The sequence below is a fragment of the Scylla paramamosain genome, chromosome 36, assembly GCF_035594125.1.
Source record: "Scylla paramamosain isolate STU-SP2022 chromosome 36, ASM3559412v1, whole genome shotgun sequence".
Classification (NCBI taxonomy): domain Eukaryota; kingdom Metazoa; phylum Arthropoda; class Malacostraca; order Decapoda; family Portunidae; genus Scylla; species Scylla paramamosain.
The window spans coordinates 7,954,408-7,973,676 of NC_087186.1; the positions used below are offsets into that span (position 1 = coordinate 7,954,408).

At 45.2% G+C, this 19,269-nt stretch overlaps 1 protein-coding gene across 4 annotated transcripts in view; it reads right to left on the minus strand.

Moving 5' to 3' along the window:
• Window positions 1-19,269, minus strand: part of LOC135090894 (triple functional domain protein-like) — a 220,718-nt gene that overhangs the window by 75,255 nt on the left and 126,194 nt on the right. For all 4 annotated transcript variants that reach the window (XM_063988054.1, XM_063988055.1, XM_063988052.1 and 1 more), the window contains exons 26-27: window positions 8,937-9,030; window positions 892-1,051 (exon numbers count right to left, since the gene is read on the minus strand). In XM_063988054.1, coding sequence (XP_063844124.1) covers window positions 892-1,051; window positions 8,937-9,030 — 254 coding nt within the window. The remainder of the gene's footprint in view (window positions 1-891; window positions 1,052-8,936; window positions 9,031-19,269) is intronic.

Below are 19,269 nucleotides of genomic sequence, written 5' to 3' on the forward strand. Positions count from 1 at the left end.
TTTTCTACATCAATTCATATATAAAGCATATAAAGCATATAAAGCAAATGTTATGATTCCACCCCCAGCCTGGACTCGAACCTGGTCCCTGGGATTTGCAGGACGAGTGTTGACCACCTCGCCACGGAAGCCTCTGAATCAACGGCACACTCAAGTTTTTCTCCAGGCTTGTATAACACGATGTTGTAGCGTGGCGGAGGTTAAAGGTCATAACGCCATCAGCGGTGTGTGTGTGTGTGTGTGTGTGTGTGTGTGTGTGTGTGTGTGTGTGTGTGTGTGTGTGTGTGTGTGTGTTTCCTGCCCAGTCGTGAACGGCGATATCATCATTAGTGTGTAAATTATGATTCAGAACACGAATCACTGTTTATTCTACATAGAGAAGAAGAAGAAGGAGAAAAAAAAACACCTAAGAGCGATGAGGCGTCAATAAGAAAACTAGGACAAGCTCGGGGAATCATGAAAGACGGTAAGCAGACAACGTGACGCTTCAGTTTACGTGGCGGTAAGAGTGATGTGATGTCACGTGTGTGTCACGAAGATGCAATTACGCCACAGTCTGCCACAGCACGCCATCACTACCCCGACGCCTCTAACACTGACTACCAATGACAACAGTATCCTGCTTTCACTGGAGCGACTCGATAATTTACTTAGAAAAACAAAACTATAAACACTAAAACGCTTAAGCAACACCAAACACCTTCTGTCAGTGAAGTTTTTCGAAATTGTACTCCAGACTTATTTCGTAACACTGTATGAATAATGAGAACAAGCCAAGGCAGTGAAAGGGTTAAGGTGTCTGATAAGGTGTGAGGTTACCGAAGTGTTACGTAACTCGTACACCAAACGTTCACTGACTCACTCACATCATTCACTCGGGTCAGTACTCACCTTAAACCGCCGTTCCGAGTAAGCCTTCCTGATCTGCTTGTGGGCGTGCTGCTCCTTGGGGTGGGCAGTATCAGTCGCGGGCGAGGTGGCCGAGGGCGACGTCACGCGGTCCACACGCCCTTGGCTCAGCTTCCGTAAGGGCGGAGGTAACCATTTTCGACTGCAATTAAGAAAAAAGGGTTCTGGTCACACACAGGAAGCCGGATGCACGACAGGGGCGTGGCGCGACTCCCACGCCACCACGCTGGGAGGACAAGCAGGCCAGTCATGTTTATAGTTTACTCTCAAAAAACACGTCACTTCCTACAGGTACTACCCACCTGAGAGAGAGAGACTGGTGCCCTTAAACACACCAACACCTTTCCACTGGCAGTTTTCTCCTCACAGTCACTGTTCCCACCCTATAAATATTAATAGTCACCTCACAATGATTTTATTTGCAAGATGCCGGATTATATAAACATGATCAAACAGTAACGTTGCCATGTTCTCGTGTCCTCAGCTGGCAAAGTTTCACCGCCAAGGAACGTGACAGAGCATAATGCGCAGCTTTCTGTCCGCGCAAAGTCCACATCGCTACTTCCAAGTCAGCAGCGTGAAAGCACCTCCGCCTGGCCACAAAAACACTTCGTCATGCTTGAGGGACGCTTCGACATGCACACCTCAAGACTTCCACCCCTTCATGGTACTCAGCCCCGTGTTGAAGTTTGAGAAATTCAAGGTCACGGCGCCTTGAGGACCTGAAGAACGTGTTGCTAATGACTACCACGACTGTTTCCCTCCTCGTGCTGCGTGGCGGGATGAAAGGGGGACATGTAGCTGTAATTTCCCATTCGGTCTTTCAACACGCACACCTCGTTAGGACTATTCTAAGACAGGTGTTGTTATATTTCCGTATAGCAAGTCTGGGAAGTGTTCAATGCAGCCGCCGGGAAAACTTCTACCAAACCTTCTGCAGGATATCGTTTCATTGCACCTCCGTCAACAGAAGCAGGAATCGTTTGCATTTAAAGTACGATGTTATAGTGTCTCCAGCGGGCTCCGGGTTAGGGCCCCTGGTGGCGATGAACAAAAAACAACACCTAACCTAATCTTCCGGAACCAGAAATTTGGTATCCTGCGAGGTATCTGGTGGTGACGAACAGCGGCCTCATCACTTCATCTCAGTTCACCTCACCTCACCTCACCTCATGTAACCTGTCCCACCCTAACACCAGTGGAAACGAAGAAATATTTAGCGTTTATACGAGGCTAGGTATTCTGAGCCTCATGAATGACGCCCTCTGGTGGTAAAGAACTTTAATATCTCCACCTAACCTAACCTAACCTTCAGTAACGTAACCTTCCGTCGGTAGAAACACAAGAGTGTTTTGCGTTAAAGCCTCGTGGACGGCGCCCTCCTGCGGATTCACAGTAGCGACACAACCTGACCAGTCACCTCCCCACTACAGTCTGTGTTACAAGGGTCGAGAGGGGCCCAAAGGATACGGGAGTTGGCTCAAGGTCATGGAAAAGACAGGAAAAAAAATAATGGGGGGAAATAGAGGATATACGAAAAAAAAGTCTTAGGGAAACACTGGGCTGAATCCAAAGAGTGAAGGCCTCGCCGTGATCGCCAACATGAGGGACATATTTCATCGCGATGGTTCCCTCTCCAAGATTTCTTGGCCAAATTTCCTCTCCTTTGCGTCTAGATTCTGCGGACAACTTTAAGGCGCCTTGAACGCTCTCTCTCTCTCTCTCTCTCTCTCTCTCTCTCTCTCTCTCTCTCTCTCTCTCTCTCTCTCTCTCTCTCTCTCTCTCTCTCTCTCTCTCTCTCTCTCTCTCTCTCTCTCTCTCTCTCTCTCTCTCTCACACACACACACACACACAATCATTAACGCCCAGGACGCTTACTACAGGGACGCCCGCGCCGCCCATGGCCAGTACCGCGGGTGGGTGTGGCTTGACGCCGTCCCTCCGTCAGGCAGCTCCTCCCTCCCTCACCCACCCTTCCCGCTGTCCAATTATGGCCCGGTGCCAGGAGGAGGAAGAGGAAGAGGAAGAGGAGGAGGAGGAGGAGGAGGCTAAGGGCAGCAAGACGACGAAGGAGCGAAGCGGATAACAACAAGAAGCAGAAATTTGTTAGTCATTCGCGTGAATAGTCAGTCAGGAGTGCGTGGCAGAGGCCTTTACTGCTCTCATTAGGACCACTGGTTACTTGATGAGAGAGAGAGAGAGAGAGAGAGAGAGAGAGAGAGAGAGAGAGAGAGAGAGAGAGAGAGAGAGAGAGAGAGAGAGAGAGAGAGAGAGAGAGAGAGAGAGAGAGAGAATGTGTGTATACCAAGTGGAAAGTGAAGGATAGAAGGCAGGGCAGTCCCATAATGACCACCCGCCCTCCCTGTCTCTCCCCGAGTCCCAGCGAGGGAGCAGTGAGGCGTCAGTGATCCAAGCGCGCCAGAACCTTGCCCCTACGTGCCGAGTGACCGAGGGACGGGGGCGAACAATAGCGCCTCTCAGGGCGTTCGTGACGTAGTGATGGACGCCCCAAGGTCACTACGCGTACACCTCACGTGCGGGACGGCGCGGTGGCAGTGCCTGGCGCCGCGACTACCTTCCAGAGAGACTTGTTTCACGCGATGGGTTTTTCTTATTGTTTTCTTCAATACGAGTATTTCCTGGAGTGGTTGTTCAGATGGTAAATTATTCCACTTTTCTATTCCATATTTGTTTGATGTGATTTAGTATTTTCTTTTCAACCCAAATCTTCAGTAGTTGCTAAGTCTAATTTTTTTTTTTACTTACTAAGCAATATTTCTTAACTTCCTCTATGCAACTTGCTTTTCTAATTTTCTCTTAGCCAAGCCAATCTTTTCATAACAATAATATGGACCATGTCACTTATTTACTTCAATCGCAAGTGTTCTTTATCCAGCATTCTCTAATCATAAACACTCACTGTCTCGCTCCCTCTTTCTCCCGGCCATGACATCCTCCACCCCCACCCCCCTTCAGCTCCTCACACGCGCCGCCAGGGCCAACAGTCCACCCCACAAACGCTCCTCACAATACCTTCTTCTGCACAAAGGTGACGACACGCAAATAAAAGGATCGAATAGCCCCTTTTCCGCCAGTCTTTGTGCCTAATTGCAAGGGAGGACACGAAGAGGAGGAGGAGGAGGAGGAGGAGGAGGAGGAGGAGGAGGAGGAGGAGGAGGAGGAGGAGGAAGAGGAGGAGGAGGCAGTGAGTAGAGAATACATAAAATTGAAATGTAATAGTGTTGGGTTATGTTAGGTTAATTTCCATTGTAAGTGAAAGAGTAGTAGTAGTAGTAGTAGTAGTAGTGTAACCCTATGCGTGTTTATATAATCTCTCTCTCTCTCTCTCTCTCTCTCTCTCTCTCTCTCTCTCTCTCTCTCTCTCTCTCTCTCTCTCTCTCTCTCTCTCTCTCTCTCTCTCTCTCTCTCTCTGTGTGTGTGTGTGTGTGTGTGTGTGTGTGTAAGCAACGATCAGTCACACGCAAACATATTTGTTAAAAATAACTGCTTTCTACCTTGTATTTAATTCCGGATACACACACACACACACACACACACACACACACACACACACACACACACACACACACACACACACACACACAATCCGCTTTCCACTAGAGAGAGAGAGAGAGAGAGAGAGAGAGAGAGAGAGAGAGAGAGAGAGAGAGAGAGAGAGAGAGAGAGAGAGAGAGAGAGAGAGAGAGAGAGAGAGAGAGAGAGAGAGAGAGAGAGAGAGTATTGATTTTTCTACGAGATGGGCTCTAGACTGACAGCCATGGAGAGGGAGAGAGAGAGAGAGAGAGAGAGAGAGAGAGAGAGAGAGAGAGAGAGAGAGAGAGAGAGAGAGAGAGAGAGAGAGAGAGAAACCCTCCTAATTATCTTCACAGGCATGTACATCCCACCAGCTAGTCTCTCTCTCTCTCTCTCTCTCTCTCTCTCTCTCTCTCTCTCTCTCTCTCTCTCTCTCTGAGCATTTTCTTTTTTTTTCCACTAATTACAGTAAGAACAAAAATACCCTGTAACCATTAACCTCAATAAGTCACAATCTAATTACACACACACACACACACACACACACACACACACACACACACACACACACTCCTCACCAATGGTTCAGTTCACTACACAACAAAAGGGCAATGAATGACTATATTGTAAGTCCGCCACATTCACTGACTTGCACACCGATCACAAGAAGCAGAAGAGGAGCGAGGAGGAGGAACATCTGTAGTATAAATCTTTCACCTCAGCTGTTTTGATGTGGAGGAGTATAAAGATAAATGAAAATAATGAAGTTTTTTGAGCCTGAATAGAAGTGGGAGAGTGAGAGAGAGAGAGCAGGCACCCCTTCACAACCTCCCCCTCACCCTGCAGCTTCCCCCGAGGGTCATGACTCACACCATGAGACGCTGTGACCTTGATGACCAGCCAACCCTTCTCCTCCTCCTCCTCCTCCTCCTCCTCCTTGTCCAGTGACACCATTTCTATAGCAGCATCCAGCGTCAACCTAGCCAGCCTCACTATATCACCCACGTTAACACTGTCCCCCCCAACTGTCCCTTTCATACCAGTAACCGCCTCGTGGGAGGGGGGAGGGGTCCGCTACTGCTCCTTGTTCCCCCTTTGTGTTCCCTTGTGACGCCTTGACGCATCTGATGTGACCTTGAAATATCCACTCTATCCTCTCTTAAGTATCCATCCAACCCACCTGTCTATTAGATAAAGTGATATAGGTACACTCACGGCCCTCTCCTCCTACTCCTACTCCTCCTCCTCCTGCTGCTTCTCTTCATCTTCCTTCCTCCTCCTCCTCCTCCTCTCCAGCAGCTAACTATGATCAAGCTTTAATCTAAACGACCCAAGACCCCCATGGTGCATCCTCCTCTCCCGCCTCCCCTCTCCCCATCCCTTCCCTTCCCCAGTGGCTCATATAACTGCTTGGCGCGAGGCTGTCCAGTGATCCCCTCCCCTGGGAACTCGTGTCCCGCTAGGAAGACTGACACTACCCCTGGGGAGAGAAAGGCCACGGGGAAGGTCGGGATGAAATGATGGGGAGGAGCTAATTGTGAGGGTGTTAATCAGTAAGAGTCAAAGGAAAGGGGAGAAATGGAAGGTTTTAAGGGGAGTTTTGCAAATAGGAGTAGTTGAAAGAAAGGGAAAAATAGGAGAGAGAAAAAAAGGAGGTTAGAGGAAAGAGATGAAATGGGAAGTAAACTGGGAAGGAAAACGTGAGGAAAAAAGGGAGGAAAGGGAAAGATAAGAGGAAGTAAAAAATGAAGGGAAAACGGAAATGGACAACCGGGAAAAAAGGGAGAAGAAAAGAATGGAAAAGAAATAAAAAAGGAGAAAGGGGAAAACGGAAAGAAGGGAAAGAACAAAAGGGGTTTAAATGAAGGTTTGCAAGTGAGAATACAAGAAAAAAAAATATAGAAAGATAATTATGTGGAAAAAAGGGAAAAATCTAAAGAGAAGCAACGAAAGACGGAAGAATGATAGAGGAAGAGAATAATGGAGGAGAAAAATGAGGAAGAGGAAGGAATAAGAGAAATGCGGAAAGAGGGGAAGAAACGGAAGAAATATGTGGAAAAGATACGTGTTATGGGAAAAAAAATCTTAGAGAAAAGGTTTGCAAGAAAGAATAAAGATGGAGGAATAATAAAGGAAGAGAATAATGGAAGAGAAAGATAAGGAGGAGGAACAATAGGAACAAGGAAAACAAGGGAAGAAATGGAAGAGAGAAATGGGGAAAAGACAGTTATTGGGGAAAAAATGAGAAGAGAAAGATAGAAAGGTTTGCAAGAAAGAGAAAAGGAGTAAAATGGTATGAAAGGAAGAGTATAATGCAAGAGGAATAAAAATAATAAAATAAAGGAAGAGGGGGGAAGAAATGGAAAATATAAACAAATAAAAAAAAAAACCTGTTATGGGGGAAAGGTTTGCAAGACAGAGTAAAGACGGAGGAACAATAAAGGAAGAGAATAATGAAAGAGGAATAATAATAAGAAGAAGAAAAATAAGGGAAGAGAAGAAACGTGGAAAAGATACCTGTTATGGGGAAGCTGCAAGGAAGTTTGAGAATGAGGACGAAAGTAAGTCTGAAGGCCACAAAATTACGAGGGTAAAGACGGAAGATAACTACATGGGGCCGGCAAGCAGGAAGGAGGTAAACAGGCGCCGCGGAGGGGAACGGGAGGAAGGGCCGCGGGGAGGTGAGAGGACGTCGCCAGGTCACCAACACTTAACTCACGGCTTCATTTTGACACTAAGAAATTAAAATCACCACGTAATTAGGAAGCATTCATCATTACTGGCTTGCTGTGTCCACGAGTCCTGTCCACCTGCATCACTTTTCGTTCTTCATATTTCTGGCCAAGCGTGACGTAAGTGATAAAAGAAAGGTTCGGTGAAAGTGCCAGTGCCTCAAGAAAACTGTACAAAAGCAAGTCCAAAAATATTGTGGTGTGTTGTTCCTTACATTTTAATTTGTTCATCTATTTACCTTCCTTGACGAAGACTTTTCCCATATGCTGGCTAACTTGTTTTTCCCCTTAATATCTTGTTTATTTCTTTTGTTTTTTATCTAGTTTTCATTTCCTGTTTTATCTTACTCTTTTTTTCTTTTCGGCTGGTAACTTTTTACTTTCTTATTTTCCCATCATATTAGTTTCCTACATATAGTTCCCATGGGTCTATCCTCCTTTAGTATTTACAAGTGAGTTTGCTGCCTTACTAAAAGCCACATTATATTTGACCTTTGGAGAGACCTTTACCGCTCCTATAAATACGCTGGATCCTATTGATAGAACTATGCGTAACCTTCAAAATCAGGTCTTTCCCCTTCCTTTGGGCAAATTTCACCTCAATGATAAGGAGACAAATCTTTCCTTTATCCCCCAAACATAATCATTTCGCCCCAAAGTTTCGTCCCCGCCGTTCGTTCACTAGTGTGGCGAACGGCCAATGTTCCTCAGCGACACCTGTCAGCGGCGGCGGTGGCCTGGCTCCTCCTGTCACAACCCCGCTTTATTAATTAATGAGATTCCTAATCGTACTCGGTGGCCCCCGTCCACCCGAGTGCCGATGACTGACTCCACTCGACATTTCTCTGCCTCACCTGACAGACGTCCCACTCAGCACTAAGTTTAATTACCTGGTGCAGTAGTTACGTAACACGACTTCTGGCCTTTCCCTCGCCTCTCAATGAGCCGGGAACACCTTAGAATGCCAGGTACCTTCCAACACACATAAGAGGAAGGAAAAGTGGGAGTGGAAGGAGGTGTATATTAACTGTGATTGCTACGGCTTCTCTTCAGTCTCTGTTAATTGTTATGAAGCATCGTGCCTTCCGGTCATTAAGTTTAGAGGCTACTTTTGAAAAACACCACTGGCAGAAAAGTTAAGGAGTTGAAATCTTTCTGTACTCGTTGTTCTATTTTTGCTCAGTGACAGTGTGTAGGTTAACTCAATCAAATATCAAGACATACTATTATTAGCAAAAAGGTTACGCGAGGGAGGCTCAGATAACATCATTCCCCACCTGAAATAATCTTATAGTTTATTTTTGTTCATTAAAATCATGTAAGGTTACAAAATAGAATACAAAGTCGTAATATCACCATTTTTTTTCCTTCGTGGCCTTATTAATCCCTGGCGGGATCGGCTGCTCTTATATTGTCATCAGTAACGTCTGTCTTGTGCATTCTCTTCCTCAACATTGAAAATGAACCAAGAAGGGACAGGTGACATCATCATTTCTTCACCTGTAGCTTCACCTTCACTCAATAAAACCATGAAGTGTTACACACAGTAACAAACACTATCACCGGCAGTCAGAGAGTCAGGTGTAGATGGGACGTTTCAAGACACTTTATTCTCCAATTTCTGATTATCGTTTTTTACCTCTGCATAGTGAGTAGCGACTTAGTGAATCTTTTTTTCTTGATTTTTGTTACCCTAAGCCGGTGCCCCTCTTGCATAAAAATAAAACAAAACAAAAACAGGTAACGGTATCATTGACTCACCTGGAGAAGCCCTTGCGTTTAGTGACGGGGGAGGATCCGCCGCCAGCAGGAGCGGTGCCTCCAGGGCCCTCCCCGCCGCTCCCCGCCACGCCCTCTGTAACAAGAACACGCACAGTTAGCAACGTGGACCTCGACTCAGTGCAATGATGACCTTTCTGATGGAGTGGTGAGCCAAATATGTGTGTGTGTGTGTGTGTGTGTGTGTGTGTGTGTGTGTGTGTGTGTGTGTGTGTGTGTGTGTGTGTGTGTGTGTGTGTGTGTGTGTGTGTGTGTGTGTGTGTGTGTGTGTGTGTTAACCCAATCACACCACGTCACTAAGAGGCCCCTTCACACCACTCTTTGTTACGCTTGCAGGAATCAAGAAGAGGCAGGAAGAAGTGGGACCATTTTTATTTTAGTAAGACTGAAAAACTGGAACACTGCAAGCTGAACTGTTACGCGAGACGAAAACTGCTACGCAGCGAGTCACGTGATCTGGGAGGGAGGGAGGGAGGGAAGGAGGGGGAAGAAAGGGAGGGAAGGATAAGGAAAGAAAGAGGGAGGGAGAAAGAAGAGATGGAGGTAAGAATGGAGAGGCTTGGAGAATAATGAAAGAAATGGAAGCAAAGTGAGAGGAGGTAAGCAGAAGAGGGAAAAAAAGAAGGGGAAGAAATTAAATAAAGGAAAAACAAAAAAAAAAAGTAAGAGAAATCGTGAGGAAATTAAAATAAATAATAATTGGAAAAATATCAGTAATGGGGAAGATAAAAAAGGGAATAAGTGAAAATAGAAATAAAGAGAATACAGGGGTGATAAGAAAGACAGAAAGGGCTGGAAAGGAGAAACGACACTGGGGAAAGAACACCAATGACAAAAAAAAAAAAAAACGAATACAAGACGTGAAAGGGAAAGAAAATAAAAGAGGAAAAAGGAAAAAAACACTAATCACGCGACTTTACAGGATTCACAAACAAATAAATAAACAAAGAAACAAGAGTAGTAATTAAGGAGCACAAAATAAATAAACAAATAAATAAATAAATAAATAAATAAACAAATATCGATAACAATAAATAGGAAAAATAAATATAGCATGTAATATTTTTGAGACTTGTATTTCACGCACAGTATCACCCATTTGCCTCACGAGAGTTACTGAAATAGCGCGACCTGGAATGGGGAGGGAATGAGGGGATGGGGGAGAAATGAAGTGAGGAGCATGGGGAATGGGTAGAACGACTAGAGGCACAGTGGTTGAGGGGGAATAGGGAGGAATGAAAGAATGGGAAAAGAGTGAGAAGAGAGGATGAAAGGAATAATAAGATAGGGAATGAGGCGGTGAGAGGAATGAGAAAGTGAGGAAGATGGGGAAGGGGAATGGAAAGAAGGAAATGAAGAGGAGGTGAGGGAAATGCGGAGAGATGAGAACGGGGAGTGGATAAAGAGAATAGGGAGGGAGTGAGGGTGGAGGGAGAGGAGAGGAGAGAGGGAGCGTGAGTGGTGACGCAGAGACAACACAAGGAACATGTCACAAAAGGGGGAGAAAAATATATATTAACAAAACTCCACGAATAAAAAGCCTCGCACTGTCTTGGCGGATCAATACCTCGCCGTGTCCGAAAAATAACTAAACATATTACGCGAAAAAAAAAAAAACTTCCAAACTTAAACCTTAAAAATTCCTCCGTAATAATTAAGACACAAGAAGACGAAGAAGAACAAGAAGATAAACAAGAAGAAACCTTTATATTTTCAAAAAGGAGAATAATGCAAATGTACAAGTCATCGCTGCAATTATTATTTTCACTTTGCATTTTCATCGTTAAGTAGGTGGCAGAGGTGGCGGAGGGTGGGGAAGAGGGGAGGGGGATAGGGTGACGTGGTCCGCAGCCTCCAAGGTCGAGGAAAATGCCACGCTTCTATTTATAAGAGCAATATCCAGGACCCAGGCTGACGGTGCTGCCCCCTCCCCCTTCCTTCCCCTTCACCTCCTACACTGATGCTGCTGTCCATTGCCGTTGTAGGGTTGAGACTTCCCCCCCTCCCTGTCCTCCTCCTCCTCCTCCTCCCCGGCAGTTCTGATTATCCTATTTGCCATGAGGGCGGATTTGGGTCACCACGTGGAAACCCTTCAGGAGAATCGTGACGAAAATAAGGAAGCTTGCCCTTATGAGGTGTTTAATGGGAGCGATCGAGGCCTTGCACTATTCCCTTAGGCGCCGTCTCTCTCTCTCTCTCTCTCTCTCTCTCTCTCTCTCTCTCTCTCTCTCTCTCTCTCTCTCTCCTCTCTCTCTCTCTCTCTCTCTCTCTTACAAAACAGATTTATAAATCGAAATTCATTCACGTGATCGGTAACCAAAACTCAAGAAAGAAATGAGTCATGCAGACCATCACACTTCATGACACTGATACCGTGTGTGTGTGTGTGTGTGTGTGTGTGTGTGTGTGTGTGTGTGTGTGTGTGTGTGTGTGTGTGTGTGTGTGTGTAAAACCTAGTAGCCTGTCCTCACTCCTGCACCTGCAATGACTAATGTATCTGATCACAGCACACCTGGCTAGCATCACCAGGTGTTCCTCAGAGCAGTGCTGCAGGTGACACTTGACTCAACAAACTAAATTCTCTGGGTCAGTAATCAAGATAGGGCAGTAAATGATGGGTTCAAGCTTGATAACGCTGGATTAAAAAGAAAGTGATACTGAAATACGAGTGGTAGGTGAAATGAATAGACTCAGTAATCAAGTTGTAAGTGTTGAGACATTAGGGAGCTTTATAAGATTAGACAAATAAATAGATGAGGATGATAGATGGAAGTACTAGGTAGGTATATTTCATAAAGGGAACGCCACGTGTAGGCCTGGTGGCTTCTCGTAGCTTCCCGGATTTTCTTATGTTACGTTCTCATGTTCTTAACTCACTTCCAGTTTTTTGCTCAATTAATCTCTTTACAAATCACCAGTCGACCCTACACTCCAACCTTTCCGCGTCTGACGAGTTACTGGTATTCAAAGTTGCATTAAATTTGTATTTGTGTTTGTGTTTACTTGTGAGGCGGACGGGGAAATCTTAAACCCTCTCTACCTTAAACACTTTCTTGTCCTCCGTGTCCGTGGTGAGGAGATAGCCAGACACTCCACTTCTTGACCCATGCAATACTTGAGACACTTTCCATCCAGACTCCATATCTTGTTGTTAGTCCGAGTAGTATAACTGTAGTGAAGCAGTTTGATTGTTAACCCTTGATAAGAAAGAGAATGTCATCGTTTGCATGATAAAATCTTTTAATAGTGGATGGGATAAAATTAAACCCTCCTGCTGCAATACTGAAGAGTTAACACAAGTGTCTGGTGAGTTACAGCAAGTACACAACCACGAAGGAAGGGTACAATTAATTAAAAATCTCATACGAGTGTATTCATGTTGGTCTAGACTAAACATGAAAAAAAAGGAAGCTGCAAGAAGCCATCAGGCCTACACGTGGCAGTCCCTATATACGTAAAACATACCTACTTACGTCACCCATCACTTATTGAGGCAGTGTTACTTGCGTCCTGTTACGTAGAAATGAGCGTCACTCCAAACACGTTAAGAGAACAAGTGTACCGATTTTTTTTTGCTTCGAATAACACAGTCTCACTCCTCGCACTCCCCCCCTCACTCCTCCCACTCCCTATCACTCCTCGCACTCCTCCCGTCTCACTCCCGCCTGGGCCAAAAACAACAGCAGTGCGAAATTCTAAAAATATTCAAGATGCCAAAAATAAGTCGGAAGAATATGCAGGTAGATCTCTCTCTCTCTCTCTCCTCTCTCTCTCTCTCCTCTCTCTCTCTCTCTCTCTCCTCTCTCTCTCTCTCTCTCTCTCTCTCTCTCTCTCACCCTAAGTTTCTGAGGTTATTCTTCCTATTATATGTTGGCGAGGGATGCATGGGGAGTGATGGGAGGGTTGGTGCATGGGGTAATGGTGGTTAAAGCATGGGAGGAAGGTTAATGTAATGCGGGTGATGGTATTGATGTAAGGGAGGGTAATGGGTGAAGAGGATAATGGAGGGATGCATTGGAGGAAAATTAAGGTAATGGGCTAACAATGGCTAATGGTTAATGCAATGTGGCTGATGATGGTGATGTAAAAGACGACACTGGGCTTAATTGCAATGCTGATGGGAGCTAAATGGGGAATGCATGGGGCGTTATGGGCAGTGCACGATGGGTAATGCACTCACAGCTTCATCCGTTCCAAGACCGGTACTATTCCCTATTCACACTCATCCACAACGTTGCAATGCTTATCAATTAAAAATCAATGATACTTAGAAAAAAAAGGTCCTTGCACCAGTCTTATTCACTGAAAAAGGAAAAAAAAAAAAGGAAAAAAAGCATTGCACTTTAGAAAACGTTTCACTTCCAACAAACGTTCGTTCAAAGGAAAAAAAAAAAAAAGAGTTCCACTGAAAAGTTCCACGGAAATCCTTCATATCACACACACACACACACACACACACACACACACACACACACACACACACACACACACACACACACACACATAAACACAAGCACACAAACACAAACACACACATACACACACACACACAGAATAAACCACCTTTCTTACAAAACACATATGAAAAAGTAAAATGTCTTGAGATACTACTCGGATTTTTTCCTCTCTGGCCAGTGTTCATTGTTCACACAGTAATTATACACAACAGAAAGACACTGACATTCAGCTTACAAATCACTGCCTTTGTCATTACACCTGAACGCAAAAAAAAACTGGTACATGTAATACAGGTAATAACAGTAAAAATATGAAACCTTCACATCATCTAAACAAAACGAGAAAAGAGTGTAATTACTTGACAATGTAAGGAGAAAGAGTCAACGTCACACACACACACACACACACACACACACACACACACACTACTCCAGGAAATCAGAACGTAGCGAGAATAATACCAAGGACACCATTCTCGGTAAACAAACAAATGAATTACTATTTTTTTCCTTGTTTTCTTTCTTCTAGTAGCTCTGTACGCACCGCCACAAACTGGTACATGACAAGAAGGCCCCGTAATCAGAAACGCTTCGATCTCTCACCACGATAATTTTCATCAAAGGCCACGGAGATGATTAGCCGGGTTCTCAAAAATGTTTCTCCTATTCATAAGGCAGAAATCTTATTAATCTGTCACCAAAACCGTAAAAAAACCGAGTAACTTCATCTATAACCTTTTGAAAGTAGTGGAGGTGCGGCGCAGAAGTGCTTCAGAATATACGAGTAGACCTGAGTTGGACTTCCCCTTACGAACGTCATGCACGGGAGACTAGGACAGAAAACTAATGTCTGTGTATGTAAATAACTATCTAGTAAAAGCTCGAACATTTAGGTCTTCCCCCTAATCTTTTCCTATTTCGATGCGTAATGAATTCTGGTTTTTCCCTATTAAATATACATGAAAATCTAACTGATAACTATTCATGATCACCTGTTTTTAGTCTTTCCTATTTAATGTCCTATTTAATCTCTTTCCTATTTAACCTTTCCCTATTCAATGTTCAATGAAATCTAGTTGTTCCCTATTTAACGTCCCACCCATTATTATCCTTTCCTATTTAGTGCCCAATGAAATCTAACTTTTTCCTATTCAGTGTCCAAGCAATGGTCATATGTACAACCGAATAATAACCTTTTCAGTATCTCATGAAATCTACTACTCGCCTACTTAAAGTCCAACTAAATTTACTCCTTCCCTATTTAAAGTCCATAGAAACCCAATCCTTTATGCACCTGACCAATCGAATCCAATCCTATAAGTATTCCTTAAGCCAGTGAGGCAGAGAGATCTAATCCCCCACACGCACAACTCCTGTCATCAAGAAACGTTACGGGGACTCTTAACCCTAAAGGAACGGCCGCAAACACCGCCACTGAGGGAACGTTTGCACCCACAACATGAACCTCCAACGAAGCCCAAAAGACATGGCATTTACCTCGCTAATCACGTCACGACAATCTTGGGGGTGAAAGAGGAGGAGGAGGAGGAGGAGGAGGAGGAGGAGGAAAGGGATGGTAAGAAGCAGTAGTGGAGGTAGGGTTGGTAGTGGTGGTGGTGGTGGTGGTGGAGCGCCTCATGAAAAGTGGGGGGACGGGGGTGAGGATTGGGGAAAAGGAGGGGATGTTTCTGGGGAGTCATTCGCATTTAACATGAGGATCAGTAATTCCCCGCCAAGTCCCTGACGAAGGCGTGACGCAGCGGGAGAGACGAAGGCGGGTCTCCAAGGATAACCAGGCTAGCACATTACACACTGACACAGAGAGAGAGAGAGAGAGAGAGAGAGAGAGAGAGAGAGAGAGAGAGAGAGAGAGAGAGAGAGAGAGAGAGAGAGAGAGAGACTTACAGGGGCGCCGGGGGTGAAGGGGGCGGTGGCTGTACAAGCTCAAGGGAGGACGCCAGAGGTCAAGAGACAGAGGTCACAGGTCGCCTCCATCACTCGCAAGCCGCCGAGAAACAAAACCCATTATGGCGGCGGCTGTACGCGGCCTCACATCCCCGCCAGGAAGGAGGAGGAAGAGCTACTGCGGACAGCCTGTGCTACTGACGAGGAGGCTGCCGCTGTTCGCCGCCGCTCGCACCACCAGCGGGGCGGCAGCTGCTGGCACCACCATTATCACCACCAGCAGCGGCGGCGGCGGCGGGGAGGGTTCAAACACAGCACTGCGGTGGAGGCGACATACAAACACACACACACATCCACACACACGGCACGGTTCGGAGGCTGACGGACACAGTGACTACGCTGACTAGTGTCTACGCTAGCCCGACGGAAAGAGGAGGCAACAGGGGTAGGAGGGGAGGAGGGGGGCGCTGGGCGAGAGGGCGAGGCGAAGAGTGTACTGCAGGAGAAGGCAGTGGTGGTGGTGGTGGTAGAGGAAAGGATGCGGCATGACTGGCCTGGATGCCCACCGTCTCAATCTCTCTCTCTCTCCTCCTCTCTCTCTCTCTCCTCTCTCTCTCTCTCTCTCTCTCTCTCTCTCTCTCTCTCTCGCACCCGCCCGCCCCCAGCACGCCACGATCAATACGCTGCCACCCACTACGCTACCACACCACCACACTACTACTACTACTACTACTACTACTACGGCTACAACTACTACTACCACCACCCCTACACCTCCCCTTATGGCCAGGCGCACCGCACCTCAGCACTGCATCAACCGCTATCCACACCATTGTATCCTGCGAGTATCCTGCACGCCGCTGTACGCCTTCTTGATACTGCAGGATAAAGACAGGCCGCGCCGCTGCTGTCCCCCTCACAGCATCACAGCCCGCCACATTTCACAGCCTGCCGCACCACCACCACCACCACCACTGCCACCTACACATCATGCTGTCACTACACACTCACTGCTGTTGTGGTGATTACTCCCCTTTCCCTCAAGTGACACGTATTTTTAAAGGATTTCTGTTTACATGTCTATATTTTTTCTCTTATATGACATATGCCTTTAATTTAGTCTAATCTCTTATTTTTTATCCTAACAGCACTTTTTGAATGTATCTACTAATATTTAAAGTAATTTCCTTATTTTCCTTTAAATAACACCGTTTTAAAGCATTTACCTTTAACATTTGCAATAATCTATACATTTTTTTTTCCTCTTCATTAACACAAGACTTTAAGCACTTCTTGAATTCCCTTTATTCTGAACCCTTTTAAAACAGCTTCTCTATGGTGGATGTCAAAAATAATCATCTTGAACCTCCTGTCGTGAAACGGTCCCTTGATGTCTTGCTTTGTTCTTCCTTTGTGTTCATTAGTGCCTCTGACATACCTGAACTCTACGGAGTGGCCACTGACGCAGTGGACGGAAATGGAAACGCGTTGATTCCCTGCCGTTCTGATTACTTAAAGTTATAGATTATAAAGTACCGTTATAAGTGGATGGAACTGAAATACACCTGACTCTCATCTATTTGCCCCCCCCCCCTCCCTCTATCTCCCCGCCTCCAGCATCCCGCTCCCCTCATCACCTTGACCTTCATCTACAGCATCCCCCTCCCCTCCTGATATCCTCTTACTTACACCCTCCCTCATAATCTTCTCTTATCCTCAATCTTACTCGCTCACTCACTCATCATGCAGACGGGACACATCTGGATCTTGTTTTTTTTCATATCACTCATTCCCTCATAGTCTTCTCATTGAATACTCTTATACTATCCTCATAATTTTGTAGCCTCAGTCTTACTCCCACAGTCAGTAGTTAGAAGCAAACATCATCTAATTGCTATTGTTGTCTTGTTTTTCCTCATAACACTCATAATCTTCCTCATTAAATGCTCCTCACACACGTAATAATTTTTCATCCTCATTATTACTACTACATCCTCACACACACACACACACACACACACACACACACACACACACACACACATAGACATCCACCTCTTCCTTACACCACTCACTCAATCCCCTTTACACCCTAGTTCTAAGTTACACCATGACCACCCATTCACCAAGCCGCTCCTCACTCGCCACTCACCACTCCAAGCACTCTGGTCACCTCCCCGTCTTCCCACCTCCCCATCTCGTCTCAACAACAGCGTGTATATTTTGTCGCCAGGAAGCATGACTTTCTTGCATCTTCATTAGCAAACAGGTTAAGACTTTCAGCTGATTAGCGGGAAGTGTGTGTGTGTGTGTGTGTGTGTGTGTGTGTGTGTGTGTGTGTGTGTGTGTGTGTGTGTGTGTGTGTGTGTGTGTGTGTGTGTGTGTGTGTGTGTGTGTGTATGACTCAGACCAGATCGCCGATGGAGACAGTAAAAGGCAAACCGTCAAGGAGAGAGAGAGAGAGAGAGAGAGAGAGAGAGAGAGAGAGGAGAGAGAGAGAGAGAGAGAGAGAGAGAGAGAGAGAGAGAGAGAGAGAGAGAGAGAGAGAGAGAGAGAGAGAGAGAGAGAGAGAGAGAGAGAGAGAGAGAGAGAGCCTACGTGACCTTTTCATTACAAGGCACGTTATAGGTGGGCGGGGAGAAGCCTTCCACTGTGGTATCCTATTTCAACTATTTAATGAAGAGACTTGAAATCGAAACACCTCGGAGGGACCAACGGATATGCTGCTGTTTCCCATCTTTTGCGATCCATTGAACTATTAAGCAAGAAAGAAGGAAAATAACACGGGGAACGTAAGGTGGATATATAAAAGTACAGAATACAATTACTAAAGCAGAATTTCCAGGTTATGATAATGACAATAATAATGTACCAATAAAATACAAGAATAAAGGTACTACAGTAGGAGGAGAAACTGATACCATACGAAACTTGCAATGTACTTTTCTTTTCTTTTCTTTTTTAACCAAGTCTTCCATTTCCCTCTCCTCCCACTCTCCCTCTACCACCACCACAACCACGCCCACTCTCCACGCCATCCCCCTCACCCACCCCCGCCTGCCCACGCCCTCGCCTCGCCTCCTACGCAAGCGGTTAGCAGGAGGCATTACCAGCTGTGCCGAGGGCTTCTTGTATATTTAAACATGAATGCTTTAAAATTATGACCCACTCCTAAGACAGGGACACCCACCCACACCAAGACACACACACACACACACACACACACACACACACACACACACACACAGGAAACGTGTATTAGGGAGAATAAAAGAAGAAATGAAAAGAAGGAAAGAATGGAAGGAAATGAAGTAAGAAAGGAAGGAATAAAGGAGTGGTTAAGGAAAAGAAAGCCAAAGGAAGGAAAAAAAACTGGAGAAATAAGGAAAATATTAAAAAACAAAAAGAAAAGAAACTAAATGGAGAAAAAGAAGAAAACATAGGAAACACATTGCGATGGAAGGTAAGAAGGAACGAAGGAAGAAGTAAGGAATAATGGCACACTTGGAAGGAAGGAAGGAAGGAAGGAAGGAAGGAAGGAAGGAAGGAAGGAAGGAAGGAAGTAATCAATTGATGTGAAGAAAAGAAAAACTTAAAAAGACACTAAATCAAGGAAGGCAAGAAAGAAACGAAGGAACGATGGAAAGAAATAAGAAAGTGTAAAAATACTTAGAAGAAAGAGATTAAGGAAAGAGAAGAAAAAGGAATAGATACACAATGAAAAGAAAGCAAAGAAAGAAAATAGGAAGAGGACTTGTGATATTACAAGAAGAAAAGGAGGAAGGAAGGAAATAGAGAATGCAGTAAGAAAAGGCAGGAAAACACTACTTTATCAACTGAAGGAAAGAACAAAAGATACGAAGGAAGGAAGGAAAGAAGAATGGAAAGAAAGAAGGCAGGAAGGAAAGAAGTGGAGATTTAGCAAGGAAAAGGCGGCAGAGATACACTACTTG